The sequence below is a fragment of the Grammomys surdaster genome, unplaced genomic scaffold, assembly GCF_004785775.1.
Source record: "Grammomys surdaster isolate TR1022 unplaced genomic scaffold, NIH_TR_1.0 328, whole genome shotgun sequence".
Classification (NCBI taxonomy): Eukaryota; Metazoa; Chordata; class Mammalia; order Rodentia; family Muridae; genus Grammomys; species Grammomys surdaster.
The window spans coordinates 944,178-963,741 of record NW_021604747.1 but is presented as its reverse complement, the minus strand read 5'-3'; the positions used below and the strand labels follow the sequence as shown (position 1 = coordinate 963,741).

The window sequence follows — 19,564 nt, the reverse complement described above, 5'->3', positions numbered from 1 at the left end:
GACAGAGAGAGAGACAGAGAGAGACAGAGAGAGAGAAAGCGAGCAAAAACAGAAGAATTCACTGGGTGAAGCAGAGCAGAGCCTATTACAGTGTGACGTTCAGATTCAAACCTCTGCACTGTTAAGTTATTTACAGCTTCCAGCTTCCTCTGATTACACTATTCCACAGGAAACACATTAAGGAAACCCGTGAAGACTGATAACAGCCTTCACATATTTTAATAGGAGCTAAGGATTGACCTCACTGGAAGCATGCAGCTTCTTCCACGGAGTTCCACCCATCTTGCTGTGTGCTCTCTGTGTGTGCAGAATGCATGGGTGTGCTCAAGCATGTATGTGCTGATGTGTGTGGACCATGCATGTGTGTTTAAACATGTGTTCTTGTGTGTGTGTGTTCATGTGTGTGCACTCCTGGGTTCCCATGCGTGTGTGCTCATGAATGTTATGCTTGCATGTGTGTTCAACGCACGGTGCACTGTAGTTGTACCCACATGTATGTGCTCCTGAGTGTGTGTGATCATTCATAAGGCAAGCAAGCTTGGAACGTGGCCTGTGGGTTTTTCCATTCTGTTTAAGTGACTTTCGGTGGAGCCTTGATGGTCACCTGTGAAGAGGGCACCTCAACTGAGGAATTGCTTCCATCAGATTGCCCTGTGGGCATGTTTGTATGGCTTTTTTTGGGGGGGATTGCTGATTGGTGTAAGAAGGCCTAGCCCAGTGTGGCCCTTGGAGAGGTGGGCCGGGACTATATAAAAACATAGCTGAATACAGGCTTGGGAGTAAGGCAGTCAGCAGTTCTCTCTATGGTCTCTGCTTTAGTTCTGTCTCTGGGTTCTCCATGGGCCTCTGCCCTGACTCCGTTTGATGATATGAGGGTCCACGATAGCTCTTTGAGAGGGGCATGGTGCATGGACACAGAAATGGCAGGTCTTGGGTTTACAAAACAGGCTTGTGCAGAGTGGTCAGAGCGTCGGTGTCCATGCTGTCTGCCTTACCTTCTCACCACTTGGACAGAATGTCTGACAAAAACAACTAAGAAGCCAAAAGATCTCTTGGCTCATAGTCCACTGTGGGGTGGCAGGGGCATGAGGTGACTACCTCCCTCCACGTGACCCCACCTCCTAAAAGTCCCACAGCCTCTCACAGCAGTGCCACACGTACAGATAAGGTGCTCAAACACACGAGCCTACTAAAAGACATTCCGTGCTCAGAGCACAGCAGGGCCATATGCTCAGTGTCTCATGGCCTGCAAGCCATCCTCGTCACAGCCCACTGTGGGGAGCTAGGGCCTTCATGGCTCATGGGCTGCTGCAGGGGATGTACCCTGAAGCACTTGCTGCTGTTCAACACCAGACACTATTTTCTCAAAATTTAAAGAAATACAAATGAAATGCAGCAGTGGGCTCTGCTGTTAAACCATGTCATAGCCAGCATCAGCTGTCCACTTGACACAAACCTAGGGTCACCTGGGAAGAAGGCACCTCAAATTGCCTCCATCAGATTGTCATGTGGGTATGTTTGTGTGGGATTTTTTATTTGTTGATGGATGTAAGAAGGCCTAATCCAGTGTGGGCTGTGCTGCCCTTGAGCCTTGGAGAGGTGGGCCTGGACTATATAAAAATGTAGCTGAATACGGGCTTGGGAGTAGACCAGTAAGCAGTTCTCTTCTGTGGTCTCTGTCCTGACTCCCTTTGATAATGTAAGACGAAATAAACCCTTTTCTCCCAAGGCTGCTTTTTGTCATGGTGTCGTATCACAGTAACAGAAAGCATATTAGGACATCCATCATGGAAGAGAAACCCGGAACCTGTTTCTGGGGCATAGTCAGTGTCCACATGCGAAACGGGGTGCCCAGCAAAGGGATTACACAAAACCAAAAGCCATGACTATCCACAAAAAGAGACGGGGTGAGTAATTCCTCCAGTAAGGTTGCATAACCTTATGAGGTATAAGCTAGCAGACCAGACTGCTGGGGGATCTTGAAGGTTATGCGTACCTCAGGCTCTGGCTCAATTGCTCTGTGCTCTATTCAACAGGATGTGAACAAGCTGTGCCAAAAGCTTTCAGTGCCATGGACCAACCTCTCAACTCCGTGCCAGTCCCATCATGATACACACTGTGCTCTCTGCACTGTGATACAAAACTCGCCCTTCCTCAAGCCGCAGTGTCACAGGGGAGAGGATGGTGGCCACTTCAGCTGCCTAGCTGGAAGGCCAGCTCTCCTCTTCTTTCTTACCATGTAACCTATCTCTGTTAGCCTTAATGCAGGCAAGACCCTCACCTGTCCCAGATGAGCCTGACATGCTGAAATACTTAGTCCTTCCACAAATGCCTGGACATCGGAATGAATATGTATGAAGTAGAAGCACCATACATGCATAGGGTTGCCGATACGGCAGATAAGGTATCGGCCTTCAGGACAAGCAATCTCAGAGGCTGAGAGGACATGCTAGAGAGTTCAGGGACAGAGGAATTACCAGAGAAAAGGGGCAGATCTGCAGAAGTGGTGCTGAGAAGGCAAGGATCCCCTGCTGGACACCAGGAGAGCCTGGAGAGTAGGTGGGGAATCGACTGTGACCGAGCAAGGCCAGGGCCCTGGCAGTCTGAAAGGTAGGCTGGTCAGGCAGGGAAGCAGCTGCAGGGGCCGCTGTGAAGCCAGGGGCATCAACATGGTAAGAGAGCCAGGCTGGGCCCTGGGGAGTGTTCACACAGTTCGGGCTTAGAGCCTATTTTCTGTGCTGTCCAGCCATAGAAGCAGAGTCCCAGACATATAGCTTCAGAAAGGAAGTTCTCTTTAGTCACTAATTTGGATAAACTGTGCACATGTGTGAATTGACTCTTGGCCCCATCTTTGCCACTTGAGCATAAAAGCTTTTTAGCAAATTCACACATTCCTTCACCTCTGTTTCCCAAAACTGTTAATCATTCCTCTTAACTGTTCAGTATCACTTGATCTAATAGTGGTGAGAGCTCTGGGCAATGTCTTCAGGGTTAGGAAACAAGTACCTTGCATGTTTGCTAATTATGTCTAAAGAAGCCCTTGGCCTATGTTTCAGTTGCCTGCCAGGCTGTAGGCAACTCTTCCTTGCATTGATATGTAACTCAACAATGCTAAGAAGAGCAGGAATGTGTACATTATCTAATGGGGGTATTAGCATGCTCCCTTCAGTGTCTACTGACAGGAAGGGACCCAGCCATGCCTTTGCAACAGGGTAGAGGACACGAGGTGAAGACGGTCCAGTACTTGGCAGCTGTAGGAAGAGCTCACAGGCTGAGGTCTCTCACACTGGAAGTGTGGCCAGGACCTTCACTAATGCAGGGTGGCAGCCACAGATACCTAGCTTGTAGGTTCCCTCCAGTGCCACCCAGAGTAGCCCTTGACAAGCCACCAACACTCCCTGGGTCTCCTGCTCTTCCTATATGAAACAACACTGCTCCCTGCCTGTGTCTCTACAAGCTTGCACAATAAAACAGGCTGGTCTCTGCATTCACTCTGGGCTTCCATGTGCGCTGGCCTCCACCTTTTTGAGAACAGTAGCCAGGTGCTGAGGGCCTAACTCAACATGTGGGGATAACTGTAGGTCAGACCTTAGGCAGAGGGAGAGTCACTAGAGGAGCCTTGTGATTTGCCCAGTCTCCTCATAGCTTGGAGTTGAGCCCCACATGCCGGCAGACCTGGAGACCAGCCCAGCAGAGGCCACTGTTGGGACAAGCCCACAGGTGCACTTGTCAAAGGGCCAAAGCCTGGGAGCTGACGGGAGCATCATTTAGTCCTTCAGATGCAGGATTCACAAGTGCAGCCGTGTGCTTGGTTTCATCTTGAGGTTGAACTGTTTGAGCTGTTCACTCCTGGCACCTGCTTATTTCCTCCCAAAGCAAAATCTTCCTGGTGGTGGAGAAACAGTTCCCTCCGTGCCCACTTCCTACTTTCAAGCATCACTTGGCTATCAAAGGAAGAAGTGCCTTTCCAGGCCATCCAGGAGTCCCCGAATGGCAGGGATTTCTGCACACACATATGCATTTTTTCCTTACTCTGTAAGGTACCCTTTCTATCCAACAGCCACTGTCTACTTTCTGGGTTAATCAGTAAATTTTGGAAACACACAGAAGTGTCTTTCTCGTCCACATGAAAACATGCCAGTGTGACACACAACCAGTCATTTGATCACTTCACTCACGACACAGAGAGGCTGCTTACATGAGACTGTGCCTGTTCTCATAGGGCTGGGAAGGGGTATCTGATGAGCTCAGGAATTGGCTCCTACACAAGGAAGGGAAAGCCCTCAATCCAGGGCTCTAAAGGGTTCTCTAACTCAAAAATGCACTGTGTGCGCAGTTCAAACTCTGTAGGAAACATGGAAGAAACAGGAGTCCAGGCCAACCTTGGTGCCTTGTGAGCCAAGCTGAAAGAAAGACAGATGCAGCACTAAAGCAGAAAGAAAAGGAGACAGGAGAAAATCAAGCCCAGGTTTGCCTGGCAGTAAAGTTCTCGTAACGCTTAACCAATTGCCTATAAGAACTACCCTCCAGAAACCCCCAGGGAGAAGGTTTCCAGAGGAACATGGCTGACAGTCCCAAGAAGTAGCCCACAAACGTGTGACTTTTGAAGAGCAAGGCTGAGAAGGCCCTTCCTAACCTTCCAGCATGGAGTGCCTCCTGAGCTCGCCCCAGTGGTTAATGTAAAGTAAGCCTGCCTTTACTACAGAAAGCAGAGAACCCTGTATGCTTCTGTGCTGCCCAACGTTCAAAGCATTGAATACTCTTCAAACAAAGCCCCTTCTATTGCTGCCTGGAAGCTGGGGCCCAACTAGGAAAAGGCTTTCTCTGCAAAAGTGACCTGTGACCACAGAAGGCTAGTTCTTGCTCATCCATTTAACCCAATACCATGTTTATTTCTTTGGACCCTGGCTTCTCCTGTCACTCTGTCCCCTCTGGCTGGTCACAGCTAGCCCCACAGTACACGGCACACCCAGAACTCTGCTTTCTATATATTTCTACTGTCCCAAGATAAGCATAGTTTGGTGAGGGGACAGCATTGGTTTGCCTGAACTGAAACTGCTTGGGAAAGTTTCAGGACTCCTTTGCATGGTGGTTGAAAATCCTGTTCCCACCAGCATTCTCCTGCCAACCTACCCCCTCTTTCTTTCATAATGAATCCCCCACCCCCAACACAGGTATATCTGTGTTCAGATGGGACATCCACACAGGGACAACACAGGTGTAAGGGTAAGATGGGTCAAAAGCCACATGTGAACATGTAAACAGAGGGAGCAGTGCTCCTTCCCAACTTTCTCAACTCTACATACTACTGACGTACATGGTACTCGCATGTCTGACGGGCATGAATGAGCTCTACAAAGCTCCAGGATGCTCCTATGTGGTCCAGCACTTTACAGGAGAAGACAATCAGAGCCATGAGAGACTGTGCTAACCTTGGTGGGAACTGTGCACGGGGAGTGCAGGTCTGCTGCCCAGCTCTATGCTGACTGGCGCCAGAACTCAGATCCCAAATGCAGCCCAAGCAAAATTCATCCCCATCTTTGACCTCTCTTTTTCTTTCTCCCAACCCAGTCAAACAGGAAGAGCTGATTTACTTACATATAACCCAACGACAAACTCCCAAGTCAAAAGAAAATGCTGGGCCAACGCGAAGCTTACCCTGCCTCAGGAGTTCTAGAAGAAGCGCTTTGGTGCTCCCTGTGGCCTCTTGGCTTGCTGCTGCGGTTTTCAGAGTTGCTCACGTGTCCTGTCCCCAGGGATGTCCTACTGTGGGCATGAGCTGTAGGGCCATCCTTGTACCCATTCAATAGGCCTTGGCCAGCTCGGGACCCTGTCCTTGTTGACTTGCATCGCTCTGATTTGTCCTCACGTGGTGCTGCGGCATCTCGGGCTGGTTTGTATCCATGAGAAATCAGAAGATCTTCCACACTATACATGGTGTAGCGTCGTCAAACCTCACGAGCTTGGACCATCATGGTGGTAGCACCCATTACTGAAAAGACAACAAAAAGCTGCACTTATGAATAGTCCCTTCCCTGTACCAAGTGGACACCCACCCTCCCCAGCATCCACGTGGAAAAGATGTACTTGCTGTACCGCCCAATACCAGCATCAAGGTCCTTCCAGAAGAGGCCAGCAGGGTGCAACACTGTACAGCAAAAAGTGCTGCCACACCTGAGTCTTACTCTTTGATGCCAGTCTTTTAGTGCGCTGGAGACAAAGGCAGGAGGTGTTCAAGGCTTGCGCAGGATAGATGTCTAGACCTTGTTTGAAAAGGATGGGATGTCCTCACATGGTGCTTAGGTTCACCTTGAGAACTTAGAATCCTCCTGCCTCCAGTTTTCAACCACTGGAATCACTACTGGCATGTGCTACCAGACCAGCTTGGGTCCATTTAAAACTTGTGTCTCAAATCTTTTCCAAATGATTTTGTACAGTTTTCCATCTCTCATCCAAGGGTGGCTATAGACAAATTTGGCCTGGAGACCAGCATATTTAAAGGCTTACCCTATGTTAATGACTAGACCAGTGGTTCTCAGCCTTCCCAATGATGAGACTCATTAATATAGATCCTCAGGTTGTAGCCACCCCAAACATAAAATTATTTTTGTCGCTATTTTGTAACTCTAATTTTGCTACTGTTAAGGATTATAGTGTAAATATCTGTTTTCTGATGGTCTTAGGAGACCCCTATAAAAGGGCTATTCAACCCCTAAAAGGGTCACAACACACAGGTTGAGAACCACTGGACTAGAGGCAAGAAGACCAAAGAGGGGAGAATGAAGAGGTCCAGTGATTTCAGAGCATGTGGGGCTGCCAGTCACCAAGACTGGGTATAGCCCTGGCCTGGGCACCATGGCTCGGGGAGCTCCGTCCCCAGCCACTTCACTGGTGGAGGGAAAGGAGTCTCTGTGGCCACAGAACAATGGCCAAGAAATGCATGCTGGTCAGCATGCGAGTGTGAGAACGATACCTCATGTTCTGCCAGTGGAAACTCTCCTTGGGTCTCTGCACTGTTCTGCTGACCATTGAACAATGTCACCCATTGGAACACACAAGCAGAGCCATCTCTGTGGCCAGCTTGGGGATGATCACACTTTGTAGGTCTACAACTGTCCATGGTGTCTGTCTAGTTTTTGAAGGCTGGAAAGCTTTGAAAGTTAGTATCCTCATGGAAAAATTCTTGCCACCATTCCTGGCACCACTTTATGGTTTGGGGGGAGTCGCCAAATGGGCCATTCACATATATAGCAAAGAGGGATTGTGGGAACAAATCTAAGTTCAAGTCAACTTAGCAAGGACCTTGGCTAAAGACTAGAGAGAAGGGGTCGAAGCATACTTCAGGCTGTGTAACTGTGGGATTTAGCCAAAGATTTTTGCTGGCTTCATCCCCAGCATCCCCAACATTCAGCACTTAATATGCTTCCTGGGGATGCTTGTTGAATGGACACATGAGTAAGAGAAGGCCGCCGGCCAGCACACTGCTTTGAATAGTTAGGAGTTAGACAGATACACTGCATAGGTCAATACAGGAGTGGGAAAGTTGGAATTTAAGCAGACTCTAGGCATGATGACCTCAGGAGTAAAAGCATGGCATAGAGACAGACACCTGGTGGCCCGAGAGTCTTCATCTTCATATGGAGATGCCTGTACAGTAGCTCTTCCTCACAAGACTTCCATGTGTCTGGTAAATCAGCCCAACCCCTATGTACCTACAGTTATATTCAGAAAACCCTCAATGGGACAACAACCCACACTAAAGCATATGCCTTTCAGAAGAGATCCAGCTTCATCAAAGCCAGAGTGACCTCAGATGACTGAGATCAAGGGACTCTGACATCGGAAGTCTTACCAGTCTTCCTCTCTGGGGCCTGCAACTCACAGCGAGTGAGAGTAGAAAATAGGCTTCAGTGTGCAGGGTGGAGCCAAGGGCCTACCCACAGGCCTTACCCATAACCCTGAAGGCACCACCACCTTCAGGTTCATGGAAGACTTATGCCCTTTAGCTACACTCTTCACTGCTACCCAGTTTAGCTTAGCCTCTGAATCATCTCCACATCCGTGTGAGCACTGACCCCTCTCCTCATAGGTTCCTTTACACTATTATTCTGACACCTGATGTGTTTGTCTGGCTTCTTTGATGTCATCATTCTCATTTACAATGGGATGGGCTGAATCAAGAGGTAGCAGGTCTCCACTATAAACACATTATTGTAGTAGCCTCCAAGATAGACCAATGAGGTGTTGAAGAAGGGGCTCAGGCACCCAGGGAGTTTGCATTTCCTTCTAGTTCTGGAATACCAACATTGCAGGCTGGTGGCATTCAATACTATCCCTCATGCACCACTCGAGGTGGCTATAAAAACTAATACATGACAAAAACTGACCTACACCGAGGCTCTCACTGTCATCAAAGCTGTTTTATAACCTGAAAAGTTGAGAGTATAGTTAAACAACACAGCATTAGACATGCTCCAGGGCCTGGCAAGCTACCCTTTTCAGGTGTGATCCTTGAAGTGGGTGAGGAACCACCCCAAGCTTTTCTACATGCAAACGGCAGCAAACAATCTTCCCAGCTTCCTGGACTGTTCTCAAAGCCAATAAGAACACATATACATCAATGCAAACATCACAGACAGATGCTATGCCACACTGTCAATTTTCACCATGTGCCTTTGCCATTTTTGTCTCTTTTGGTATCATTTGGTGAGTTGCTTGTGATTTCCAACCTCATCCTTACTTGGTGTCACCGCATACTGGATACTCAGCTTCTCCAAGTATCCAAGAAGAGAATATTGCTTTGTAAGAAGGAAACATTAAGAAATATTTCCTAGGAGCACAGAATCCACCAAGCTTTGAACTAATAATGAAGAACACACATTCACTCTGTAAGGATCTTGCTGTCTTGCTGGACAGACAGTAGGAAAGCAGACAATTAAAACTAGGCATATGTGTGTCAGAGACATGATAGGAGCCTGCCACCTCCCACCATGGGGGGTCATAGTTCCATGACATGGTTGAAGACATGATGACTGTAAAGAGACCTTATCCAATCTCAAAGGATTGAGAAGGCATCTGGAAGATTCTCTCTTAGTCAACCCAAAACACTGCCCAGGATGTAGTCGGTATTATTTTGCAACCAGTCCATTCAATACACTTCTTCCTATCAGGCCTGGTGGCTCATTCCTCAGCACCCAGGAAACTAAGACAGAAGGCCTGTCCCAAGATTAAGGCCAACCTGGGCTATCTAGCAAATTTTGGTCAGCTTGTGATACAGTCTTGACTCCTATCTCAAACAAACAGAAAAAAAATTATTTCTTTTTTCTTTTTTTGACTTATAGTAGGGTTTGAGTGTGAGATATCACTCACAGGCTCTTGTGTTTTGGACACTTTTCTCCAATTGTTGGTGTTATTTTGAGTGGCACTGTGGGGTCTGTAAGGAATAAGGAATAATATGGAGTGAGTCCAGTGTGTTATAGCACCACCCATTTCTGGCTAGAGTGCTCTGTTCCCTGACCAACTATGACCCTTGTGTACCTGCGGGAGCCCCTGTGGCTGCATGCTGTCACTGCTGTGGTGGAATGAACTCTGTGGAGCATGGGTCAGATACTCTTACTTAGGTCACAACAATGAGATAAGTAACTAATACATTTTGCTACATTTGTTTTCTTGGATTAAGTGTTCATATGGAAATCTCTAAGACGATGATCAAGACAGCTACTAGGTCATGACCTACTAAATCACTTCACAAACCACTAGTTTGGAGAACAGCATGTGGACGCCATCCCTCTGATGGTCAGGGTGCAAGGCAATGATTTCCCAGGTATGTTCAAAAGTGCTATTACTCTACGAGAAATTCCTTGGCCTAACAAGTCCCTTGCTGTCCTCTCAACAGCAATAGAGTTGTTCCACATACCCAATCTGTCTTTAATGGAAGGTACAGCTGCCACATGCTGCTGCTTTTCTGATTTTTAGAGCATGCCTAGAAACAGTACCACCACCACCACTGTCCCTCCTCACTCTGAGGGGACACACTACAGCTTGAAGCTGAGGGTCCCTGACCACCACTGACCAGCACACCCATGTAGCAGAACCTACTTCACTCTGATGTCTGCTTTGTGTGTCTGCATCTGTTGGGCTTTTCTGTTCCAACATTCCTTGAGGGACTGAGTCACAATGGGGGCTGACCATCTAGTGAAGGGACTTGTGTCCCAGGGACCCTGTCATTGGGGCCTGGGGGTCCAGCTGTCTCTCATCTCAGAGAGAAGCAATTATACACACTCTGCTTCAGCAGCTGAGGTGGAGTGGGCGTGTGACATCAGAGAGACCCATGCTTTCCTGTGTGAGGTGGCCTTCAGATGCAAACTTCAATTTCCCATAGGTAAAGGATCTGCCACTGATCCCAGGAGAATGGGAGGATGTAACTTAGTCACTGCTGCTAGGCTCTGAGACATCCCCATGTAGATGAGAAGAATCAGGGTGATCCAACAAGGACAAGCTGGCTTAGTGAACTCCTCATGGGGCCTTCAGCCACGTGCCCCGTCCCTAGTTTGCTCTTGCACAACTTGGCCTACGCCAAACAAGCCTCTCACTAAAACAAACGCTGTAAGGCAGCATACACAAAGAAGAGAAACTGAATCTGTAATAATTCTCTGCTCTTGTATAAAAAGTTTTATGCTGAGCATGTAATTAATATTCTAAGAATAGTTAAGATAATGGAAACTATGGGAATTTCATTCCTGTTTTCTATACATGTAAAACTTAGATTTTAAAGGCTGCTGTAGCAAGCTGGAGAGATGGCTTGTCAACTAAGAGCACTGATGGCTCCCTCACTCTGTGAGGGCACACTGCAGCTTGAACCTGAGGGTTGCTTACCACCACTGACTGGCACATCCAGCATGCAGCCTCTTCTGGAGGACCTGGCATGGTACACATGTGGTGGAGACATACATGTGGGCAAAACACTCGTGGACATAAAATAAAAATAAGTAAATTTTTTTTAAAAAAAAGGCAAGTGTGGCCCTTGGGAAACAGAAGCAAGAGGTCTGTGAATGCTCAAGGCCAGCTAGAGCCACATAATGAGAGCACGAGTCAGAAGGGAGGGAGGGAGGGAGGGAGAGGGAAAGAGAGGGAAGGGGGGAACAAAGAGAAAGAATAAGTAAAACCTCAGAGAACAAACCTTGCATCTCAATGGACAACAAAAACAGAAACCAAACCAACACTGAGTAGGAAGGAAGGCCAGCTTTAGCCTCAACACCCTTTGTTTACCACTATAGGACTGATTTAAGTTATGCTTTCATGAGATGGTACCAAAAAAGAAACACTTATTAGCATGCAGGGTGTCATTTAGGTGAAGGGAGGTGAGCTAGAGGAGTCAAGAGGCTGAGGAGCCAGGGCTTGCTTTCTGGGCTTTGTGACTCAATGGTGAGATCTAGCTTATATCTTACAATCCCACTGTTCCCCTTGGGAATGTTTGTGACCAGTCTAGAACTATTCTAAACACCCTCCAGGTACACAATGCATTTCTATTCATAGTTAATTTATTCTTTACTGTCCTTTCCCCATAACCCCAATAAACTCTCCATAAGAAAACCTTGCTTTATGGGGCTTTGAGGATGTAGTACTAGCAGGACTGTTCTTTCAGAGTTTACTTCCTGGAACCACACCCACATCAAGAGGCTGCCAGGAAAGCTAGCTCTATCTAAGGGGTCTGACACTCTCTTCTAGACATATGTGTACACACACATAAACATACACCATCCACACACATTAAAACATAATAAATCTTTAGGGGCAGAGAGAGACTGCTCACTGATTAGGAAACTTATTGACCTTCCAGAGGACCCAAGATCAGTTCCCAGCACCCTTGTCAGGTGGCTCACAATTGTCTGTAACTCCAACTCCAGGGAATCTAACAGCTCTGGCCTCCAAGGACACCTGCATTCACCCATACATGCACACACATATGCATACACATAGTTAAAAATTACGAAAATACTTTAAAAATAGTAATAAACCAGAGTGGGGAAGGAAGGGGAAGAAGGAGAGGGAGAGGGGGAAGGAGAGAGAGAGAGCAAGCATGAGCCTTGCATTGTAAGTGTGCAATCCCGGGACACTTGGGAGACAGAAGGGTGAGTGCCTGCAGGCGACAGACACTGCCTTGGCTGCCTAGCATACTTGCTTTCCTTTAAATTCCCAGGAAGAACCTGATGCAGACATGGCTATTTCCACTTCACAAATGAGGGTACTGAGGTTGTAAGCCCAAGGTTGCACAGTTTCTAGGTGGCAGCTCTGAGATTTCCCCAAGTCTGTCTAGGACGGAAGTTCAGGCTAGCCTTTAGATCCCTCCGTTTATATCTTCTTCACTACCATTAACCAAATGGTGTGCTGAGAAGGATGTGGTGGCACCAAGAACCCTGGCTTTACTCCTGAGGGTGAAGGAGGCTCTTGTCCTCTCCACACACATACGCCATTCTCACTTGACTGTCTCCGTGGCATTAATCAACAATGGATAAGGGGGAGGGCCCCATCCATGATGCCCCTGGGCTGGTGGTCCTGGGTTCTGTAAAAAAGCAGGCTTAACAAGCCATGGGGAGCGAGCCAGTAAGCAGCACCCTTCCATGGCCTCTGCATCAGCTTCTGCCTCCAGGTCCCTGTCCTGCTTGAGTTCCTGTCCTCATTGTTTTTGATGAAGAACTGTGAATGAAATACAACACCCTTTCCTCGCAGAGCTACTTTTGGTCATGGTGTTTCATCACAGTAATAGCAACCCTAACTAAGACACCACCTGTAAGATTTGTGTTGTGTGTGTGAGAGAAGTGTATGTCTGCATGTTAGTGCATGTTAGAGTGGTTCACAGTATATGTTTGTGAGAAAGAACCTGTATGAGAGTGTCTGAGTGTATGAATTTTATATGTTTAGTTTGAGAGAGTTGTATGTGTGTATAAGCTGTGTATGAGTTGTATGTTTTGTGTGTGTGTGCGTGCATGTGTGTGTGTGTGTCCATCCAGATGGAGCCTGGGACACTTAGGCTCTTCACAGCTTGGGAATTCTAAACCTCCCTCCAACCTGTCTCTCATGTGATGAACAGCACATATTTTTCCCAGTCGGCTGGGCACAGAAAAGAAAAAAAAAAGAGTACAGCTTGTGGCCATGACAGGGAACAAAGCTAAGTAGGTCATATGCAGATAGCCCCTCTGACCTTGGCCTCATTAGCGCCCACGCAGAGGCCACACCAGAGAACAGAGGCAATAGCCATATACTGAACACAAGCAACCAGCAACTCTTCATCCCAAATAGCACTCTTGTTCCAGCCTAAATTCAACAAAGTACTTGTTTAGCATGGGGTATGATGGGCACTAGGTGTGCTGGCTCTGGGCACTGGAGGCTATATAGATAGCCCACTTGTCCACACCCTTCATGGCGATGATGCTACAGTGTTGGTGGCATTATTTCAATTATGCAAAGTCCCATCACTTGGAGCACAGAGCAGCAAATGGATGCCATTTAAGACTTACCCGTTTCTTCTCATTGGTAAAAATAACAATATTTTATTTTCATATTTATAGTCATAAATCTTCCTAAGATAGGGAAGGGAACAGAATATCAATAAACTCATTACCAAAACTAGAAGTTTTCTCTTAAATTTTTGATTAGCATATGACCTGAATATTAAAAGACAAGCGCTCAGTTAAAACCCTGAGAGAAATTTATTCATCTACAAAATCAAAAAATTAAAATTAAACCAAATTGTTGAAGACATACAAAGTAAATTAAATTATGACCATTCACACCCCATATTATCAAAGCTTAAAAATTACATTAAGTTTTATTTATGTGCATGTTCAGAGTACCAGAATGAGGTGTCAAGCAAGCCACCTGTTATGGGGGCTGGGAACTCTGGGTCCTTCTCTACATGGCTGAGTTATCTCTCCAGTCCCAAACATTTGTAAAAACATGTATGTTGCTGATGAGGGTACAGAATTCTGTGTTTTGAATGGGGGTATGTGTGAAAATGGATAGTCACTTATCCAACAATGATTAGGAGCCCCAACTGTGTGAGGATAGCTGCCTTTAACTACAGCCCATGGGAGGCCAAGGCAAGAGGACTGGCACATCAGCCTGGACAACACAGCTAGATTGGCTTATAGTAAAGCAGGACTAGCAAGTGGGTAAATGACACATCATAAGACCTCTGACACCCTATGGACTATAGTTTCGCTTCTTGGGTCCCATTCTAATGACATAAGCAGAGGTACGTACATATACATTTAATGTTATTTATAGAAGTTATACTCCTGAAAGTATGTTGACTTAAATGTCTGTTTAGTGGGATGTTAAATATACAGGAGGGTTGAAGTTTGTACAAACATGTCAAACGTGTAAAATTGTATTTTCAGGTATGCGAGACACAGAAAAGTGTCACATCTGACATGGGGCCAGAGAATTGAACTTGGATCCTCTGCAAGAGCAGGAAGTGTTCACAACCACTGAGCCATTTCTCCAGCCCAGGATACTAGTTTATCATTAAAGCAGCACTCACTCACGTAGTCATCATGCAAAACTTGGTTGTACATGAAACTATAACTTAAACTATATCAATATAAGTAATTAGTTTAATATGATTAGTTAATATGATTAGTTTAATATGATTGTCAACATAGAATAATATAGCTCCTGACACAGGCCACCACTGACAATACTGATTTTTAAAAGCTTTAATACTCTGATAAATGAATGGCAGTTTGTCTCTTTCTTGTAATTTCCAGTTTGTATTCTAATTCAAAAAAATTAAAATAAGGGATTGTTAAGTACAACTAACTGTAGGCATCTTTGAGAATATGTTTCATATCAGAAAGAATCAATGGTCATAAAAGAATTGTTGGAGAAAAGAATAAGGAACGAAGAAATGATATGAAGTTCTAGTATACACGTGTCCCATCTGTCAAAAGCTTCTATCTGCTTCCTGAAGCCTCAGTTCACATGATCTGATGATGAAACCCAACACAAGGTCACAACTTGCATTCTAACAGTCCGGTAAACAATGCTTTCCTCTAGAGAAGACTCCCAAACTCCTCGGCTGTGTCCACTGACATTCCACACTTACGATGTAATTGGTCCCTTAAACTGTTGGCAGTTCAGTGTAAATATTTCCTCAACTGACAACGTGTAGGTCTAATGTTATGATTAATATATAACAAAGTGCTTTTTTTAAACAAGGGGTAAATAGGCAGGACAGGAAAAAAGTCAGAATGGAATATGTTGTTACTGATATGTGCATTTGTAAATCTTTCTCCTCCAGCCGTGGAACGGTGTGTTTCATCAAGACCAAGGCTGTCATTGCCCTCTCTAATCCTAAGTATGAAATAAATAACTGCACTGTTCCATTTTAAGTCTTGAGAGAAGTTCTCACAAACTTGTTTCCATACCTCACAGTGACGACCTGCCACGGCAGGGTGCTCTCAGGTTGTTCAACTTATGGAAGCCATGAAGAGCGTGCCCATTCAGTGGTAATAACTGGGTAAGACAAGCATCATTGAACTGACCTTTCTTAAGGTGACAAGAAAAAAACAAACAAACATGGAAAACTGGTTTAAGATTTTAAAAAAGGTCTTGGGATGCTGTTAATAGCAGTGAGTGGGGCTGGTGCTAAGTGGTTTTTAAAGGAAAGAAAAGGGGAAGATAGTGTCAAATGTCACATGCTTAATTTTTAAAACAAGTATTGCCTCTTCTAACTCTGCATTTCCTTTTTCTCTATTAGAGTCAGAGAAACACACACACCACACTCACATATGCACATACACACAGAAACACTCATACACACATATGACACACATGCACGTTTATATATACACACATGCACACAAACACACAACACACTTGTGCACGCACATGCACATACCTGTACATGCACACATACACACACACAAACACACACTCATAAACATACATACAACACACACATAAACAAACACACAAACACACATGCCTTTTCTTTCACCTCTAAATTCTGCTTCACACAATTAGTACTCTGGTTACTTCATTCTAGTTTTATGAGACCCTAAGTATCTTATTAACATTTCTGAAAGATTACATGTCATTAAGAAAAAACAAAACCAAGTAACTTTTTGTTTGTTTGTTTTTTAGCCCTCTGGAACTTGTTGGGGTTGTTTGGGGGAAAAATACATAAAGTCTGGAATAGTTTGAAATTTTCTAATTTTATATCATATCACCAACTGTCCCAAAACAGCTTTGATTATACTTTTAGTGGTTAGTTGTTTTTTTTTTTAATTTTAAAATATCTCCAGAATAAAAAAGCAACAACATTTTATAAAAATGTGAAGGGTCTAATTATTTCATGTAATTTTTACTTACTAATTATAAAAGTCATGAAGTTATTTCAAAAGTCAACATTGCAAAACTCGGTGATTAGGTAAAAGAAAGAAAATAGTTCCCAGTGACCTTGCTGTGACAGAGGGTCAGTTGTTGGTTCCTCGCCTCCCCAGTAGATGCTGGCTTCCACTCTTATTTCCTGACATCTTTGACATATATCTTGGTGCCTGCTCATAAGAGTATGGCCATGAAGACGATGAGTCAGGCTTCGTCAGTCATCCTCTAAAGGCATAACACAGCCTTTATCATTCCAGATAAATAAGAAAGTAGTCTGACAATACATTTTTTGTGTAGATAAATCACATCATCTATAGAAAGGCATCAGGAAATGTATTTCTAGAAAATAGAAGTGATAAATACATTTTAAACAAGATCCTTCAAATCAAATGAAAAGTAACATAAATAGGGGAGGGGGGCTCTATTCTGGGTTAAAGGATGTAGCAAAGACCCAGAAAGTTGGTCTTCTTTTCCTGGATTCTGGAGTTAACAAACTCATGTTTCTTAGCGTTCATTACCAAGAGGTGTAAACCAACATCTGCTATAACCAGAAGAAACTGCAGCTAGGGTTTAGTCTCAGCTCAGGGGAAGTTCAGAGATAAAGTTTTGGCTTATCAAGTAAAACTCTCAACAGAACAGTCATTTCAGCCCAACGCTATGTTCTGAACTCTCCTCATTAATTACCTTCAAGTCTCGCCAAGCTCATTAACACAGAAACTGGCCTCCCTCTGACCATGTTCCCTGTTCACTGTTCTTCCAAATAAGATGCCTCTCCCAGCAAAGACAGGGGGCTCAGGACCCGCAGGAGCTGCTAACTCCAGAACTTCAGTGCTCACAGTAAATACAGGACTTATCTTTAAACTGCATCCCACAAAGCAGATTTCTAATATCTTCTTAGATGTGCCTTTTTAAGCTGAAAAACTGACATGTATCTATTTTTCTTGTATATCTCCAAAGGCCAGTTAACATTTTATAGAGCGGGAACAATACCCAGCAGGCCTCTGGAAGCCATGACCTCTCGGATGAGTTATCAGATAACTCTGATGAGCCTGCCAAACCCTCCAGAGCTTGTGGCTGCTCAGGCATGGTCTATGTTCCAAGTGGCTGGAAAAACAAACTTTTCCCTCTCCTACACCAGACTTCTTCGACTACCCTATCTCCCTAAGTCCCTCGGGCTCCCTGGGCTCTCACCTCCTAGTATCAGCGGCACAGGGTCTGCAGGAGGAAGGCCTACAGATTAAAGGCCTCTGTTCAACAAATATTTGCATGCCCACTGCAGCGGGAGTGAAAGTTTGCCCCATTGTGCTCTGCCCAGAATAACAGGGAGAAACCTTCAGGAAGCTTGTTCAAGAGGTGATAAAGAATTAGACCTACTATCAAGGAAAGACCAAAGATACAGAACATTGTGGAAAACCAAGGAAATTTCTCAAATTCCCAATTTCACAGGAAAAGTCCAACACAACTCCCATGAAATGAAACCTCCACAAGCTCCCAAAGTCCTCTGCAGGTGTTCTTGCTGTGTTAGTCTCAATTCAGCCATCTAAAATTCTAAAGCCTCCTGACAAAGACTGGTTCCTGGAGTTTCACCTACTCTGGCTGGGCTTACACCACTGAATCTAGTCCACTTTTTCTTTCCTATCTCGCACGCAGAGCAGAGTATTTCTGGATGCCAGAATCCCACCTCTCGCCTCCCCCTCAGGACTCCTCCCATCTTCTAAGGCTCAGTCCCAATCCCCAGATATCTTTTCTTTGCGAGTCTGAGAAAAGCAAAAATCTAAAGAAAGAAAACACGAATCTGTGGGAGAAACAGATTAAACTGTCCCAGACAGGAAAAGCCTAGGAGTTGTGTGGTCCAGCCAGGGCCGGCCACGCAGACTTGGGCAGGGAGACCACAGGAGAGCGTGGATGAGACCCAGCCGGGGTACGGCCGGACTATGCTGGCTGAAGTTCCCCGCTAGATATTTTTCTCAAGAGGAGCCAGAGGCGCTCAGCCTCCTCGGCCAGAGACAAGAGGGTGCGGGTGCAGCGGAGGCCGGGATGCCGGGGGTCCCGGGTCACCGAGGCTGGGGGTGGCGCGAGGAGGCTGTGCTGGTCTGGGCGTTGGGGTGCGGGCGGCTCTGTCCCGTTGAGCCGCTTAGCGGACTCCCAGCCACTCCCCGGCGGGCAGTGGGGCCGGGCGGGGACCGGAGCGGGCGCGGCCACTCCCGATGTCCCACCGCGGATCGCGCGGGCCAGGGCGTCGTGGGAACCAGGGCTGTCAGTCCTGGAATGGAGGGTCCGCCGGGTCTCGGCACGGGACGAGGGGGAGACCCACGCGAGACCCGCGCTCTCGGGAGCCAACACTAGCCCGGCCTCCTCCCCGTGCTGGGCACCTGAACGGCGGCCGCAGCCCTGGGGACCCGGGTCCGGGCTGCCACCCGCGGCGCGGGCGTCCCCTCACGCCAAGGCAGGGACCCAACAATATTCGGGCTAGAGAAGTTGGGGGCGCGCGCGGGAGGCTGAGGCGGGGTCCGCGGGACGCCGTGAGAGCGACCCAAACGGACGGCTGCCAGGACTTACCGAGCGGTTCCCGCATACTGTCCCGCGCCGCAGCCGCTGCCGCTTCGGCCGGCCGGGGACCAGCACGAGCCACCCCGCCTGCTACTACCCGGCGGAGCATGCTCGGAGCACAGCCGCACGCCCCGCCCTCCGCCCCGCACCGTCCCGCCCACCGCCCAGCATCGCTCCGCCCACCGCCCAGCATCGCTCCGCCCAACGCCCAGCTTCGCTCCACCCAACGCCCGACTTGGTTCCCTCCCTAGGAGCAGACTTCTGGAGGGAGAAGGCTACACCTGGACCCAGGCTGGGAAGAGCGCTTCAGAGACAAGGAACAGCGCAGCTGGCACAGGGCTGTTAATCCTTTCCCCTCTTCTGTCACTGTGTTTGGACCGTGTTAACCCTGGGCAAACGTCCATATACACACCGATACACAAGAACACAGATACACTAAATCACATACTGATGCACATAGACATTCATACACAGTGTCTCTCTCTCTCTGTCTCTCTCTGTGTCTCCTTGTCTCTCTCTCTCTCACACACACACACACACACTCACACAGTGGCACAAAAGGCAGAAAACAGTGACTGACACCTAGTCTTTTAGGGATTAGATGCCATGGAGGAACACTGTCCCA

The 19,564-nt window shown here is 46.7% G+C and overlaps 1 protein-coding gene across 2 annotated transcripts in view; it reads right to left on the bottom strand.

Annotated features, from left to right (window-relative positions):
* The window catches only part of Jcad (junctional cadherin 5 associated), a 43,497-nt gene extending 24,480 nt beyond the window's left edge, over positions 1 to 19,017 (bottom strand). Inside the window, exons 1-2 of one of the 2 annotated variants that reach the window (XM_028778206.1) lie at positions 18,949 to 19,017; positions 5,659 to 5,992 (exon numbers count right to left, since the gene is read on the bottom strand). In XM_028778206.1, coding sequence (XP_028634039.1) covers positions 5,659 to 5,936 — 278 coding nt within the window. In that variant the 5' untranslated portion in view covers positions 5,937 to 5,992; positions 18,949 to 19,017. Of the gene's footprint in view, positions 1 to 5,598; positions 5,993 to 18,948 lie in introns of those variants that run through there. The other variant, XM_028778207.1, reaches the window with a different exon arrangement.
* Positions 19,018 to 19,564: the final 547 nt, after the last annotated feature.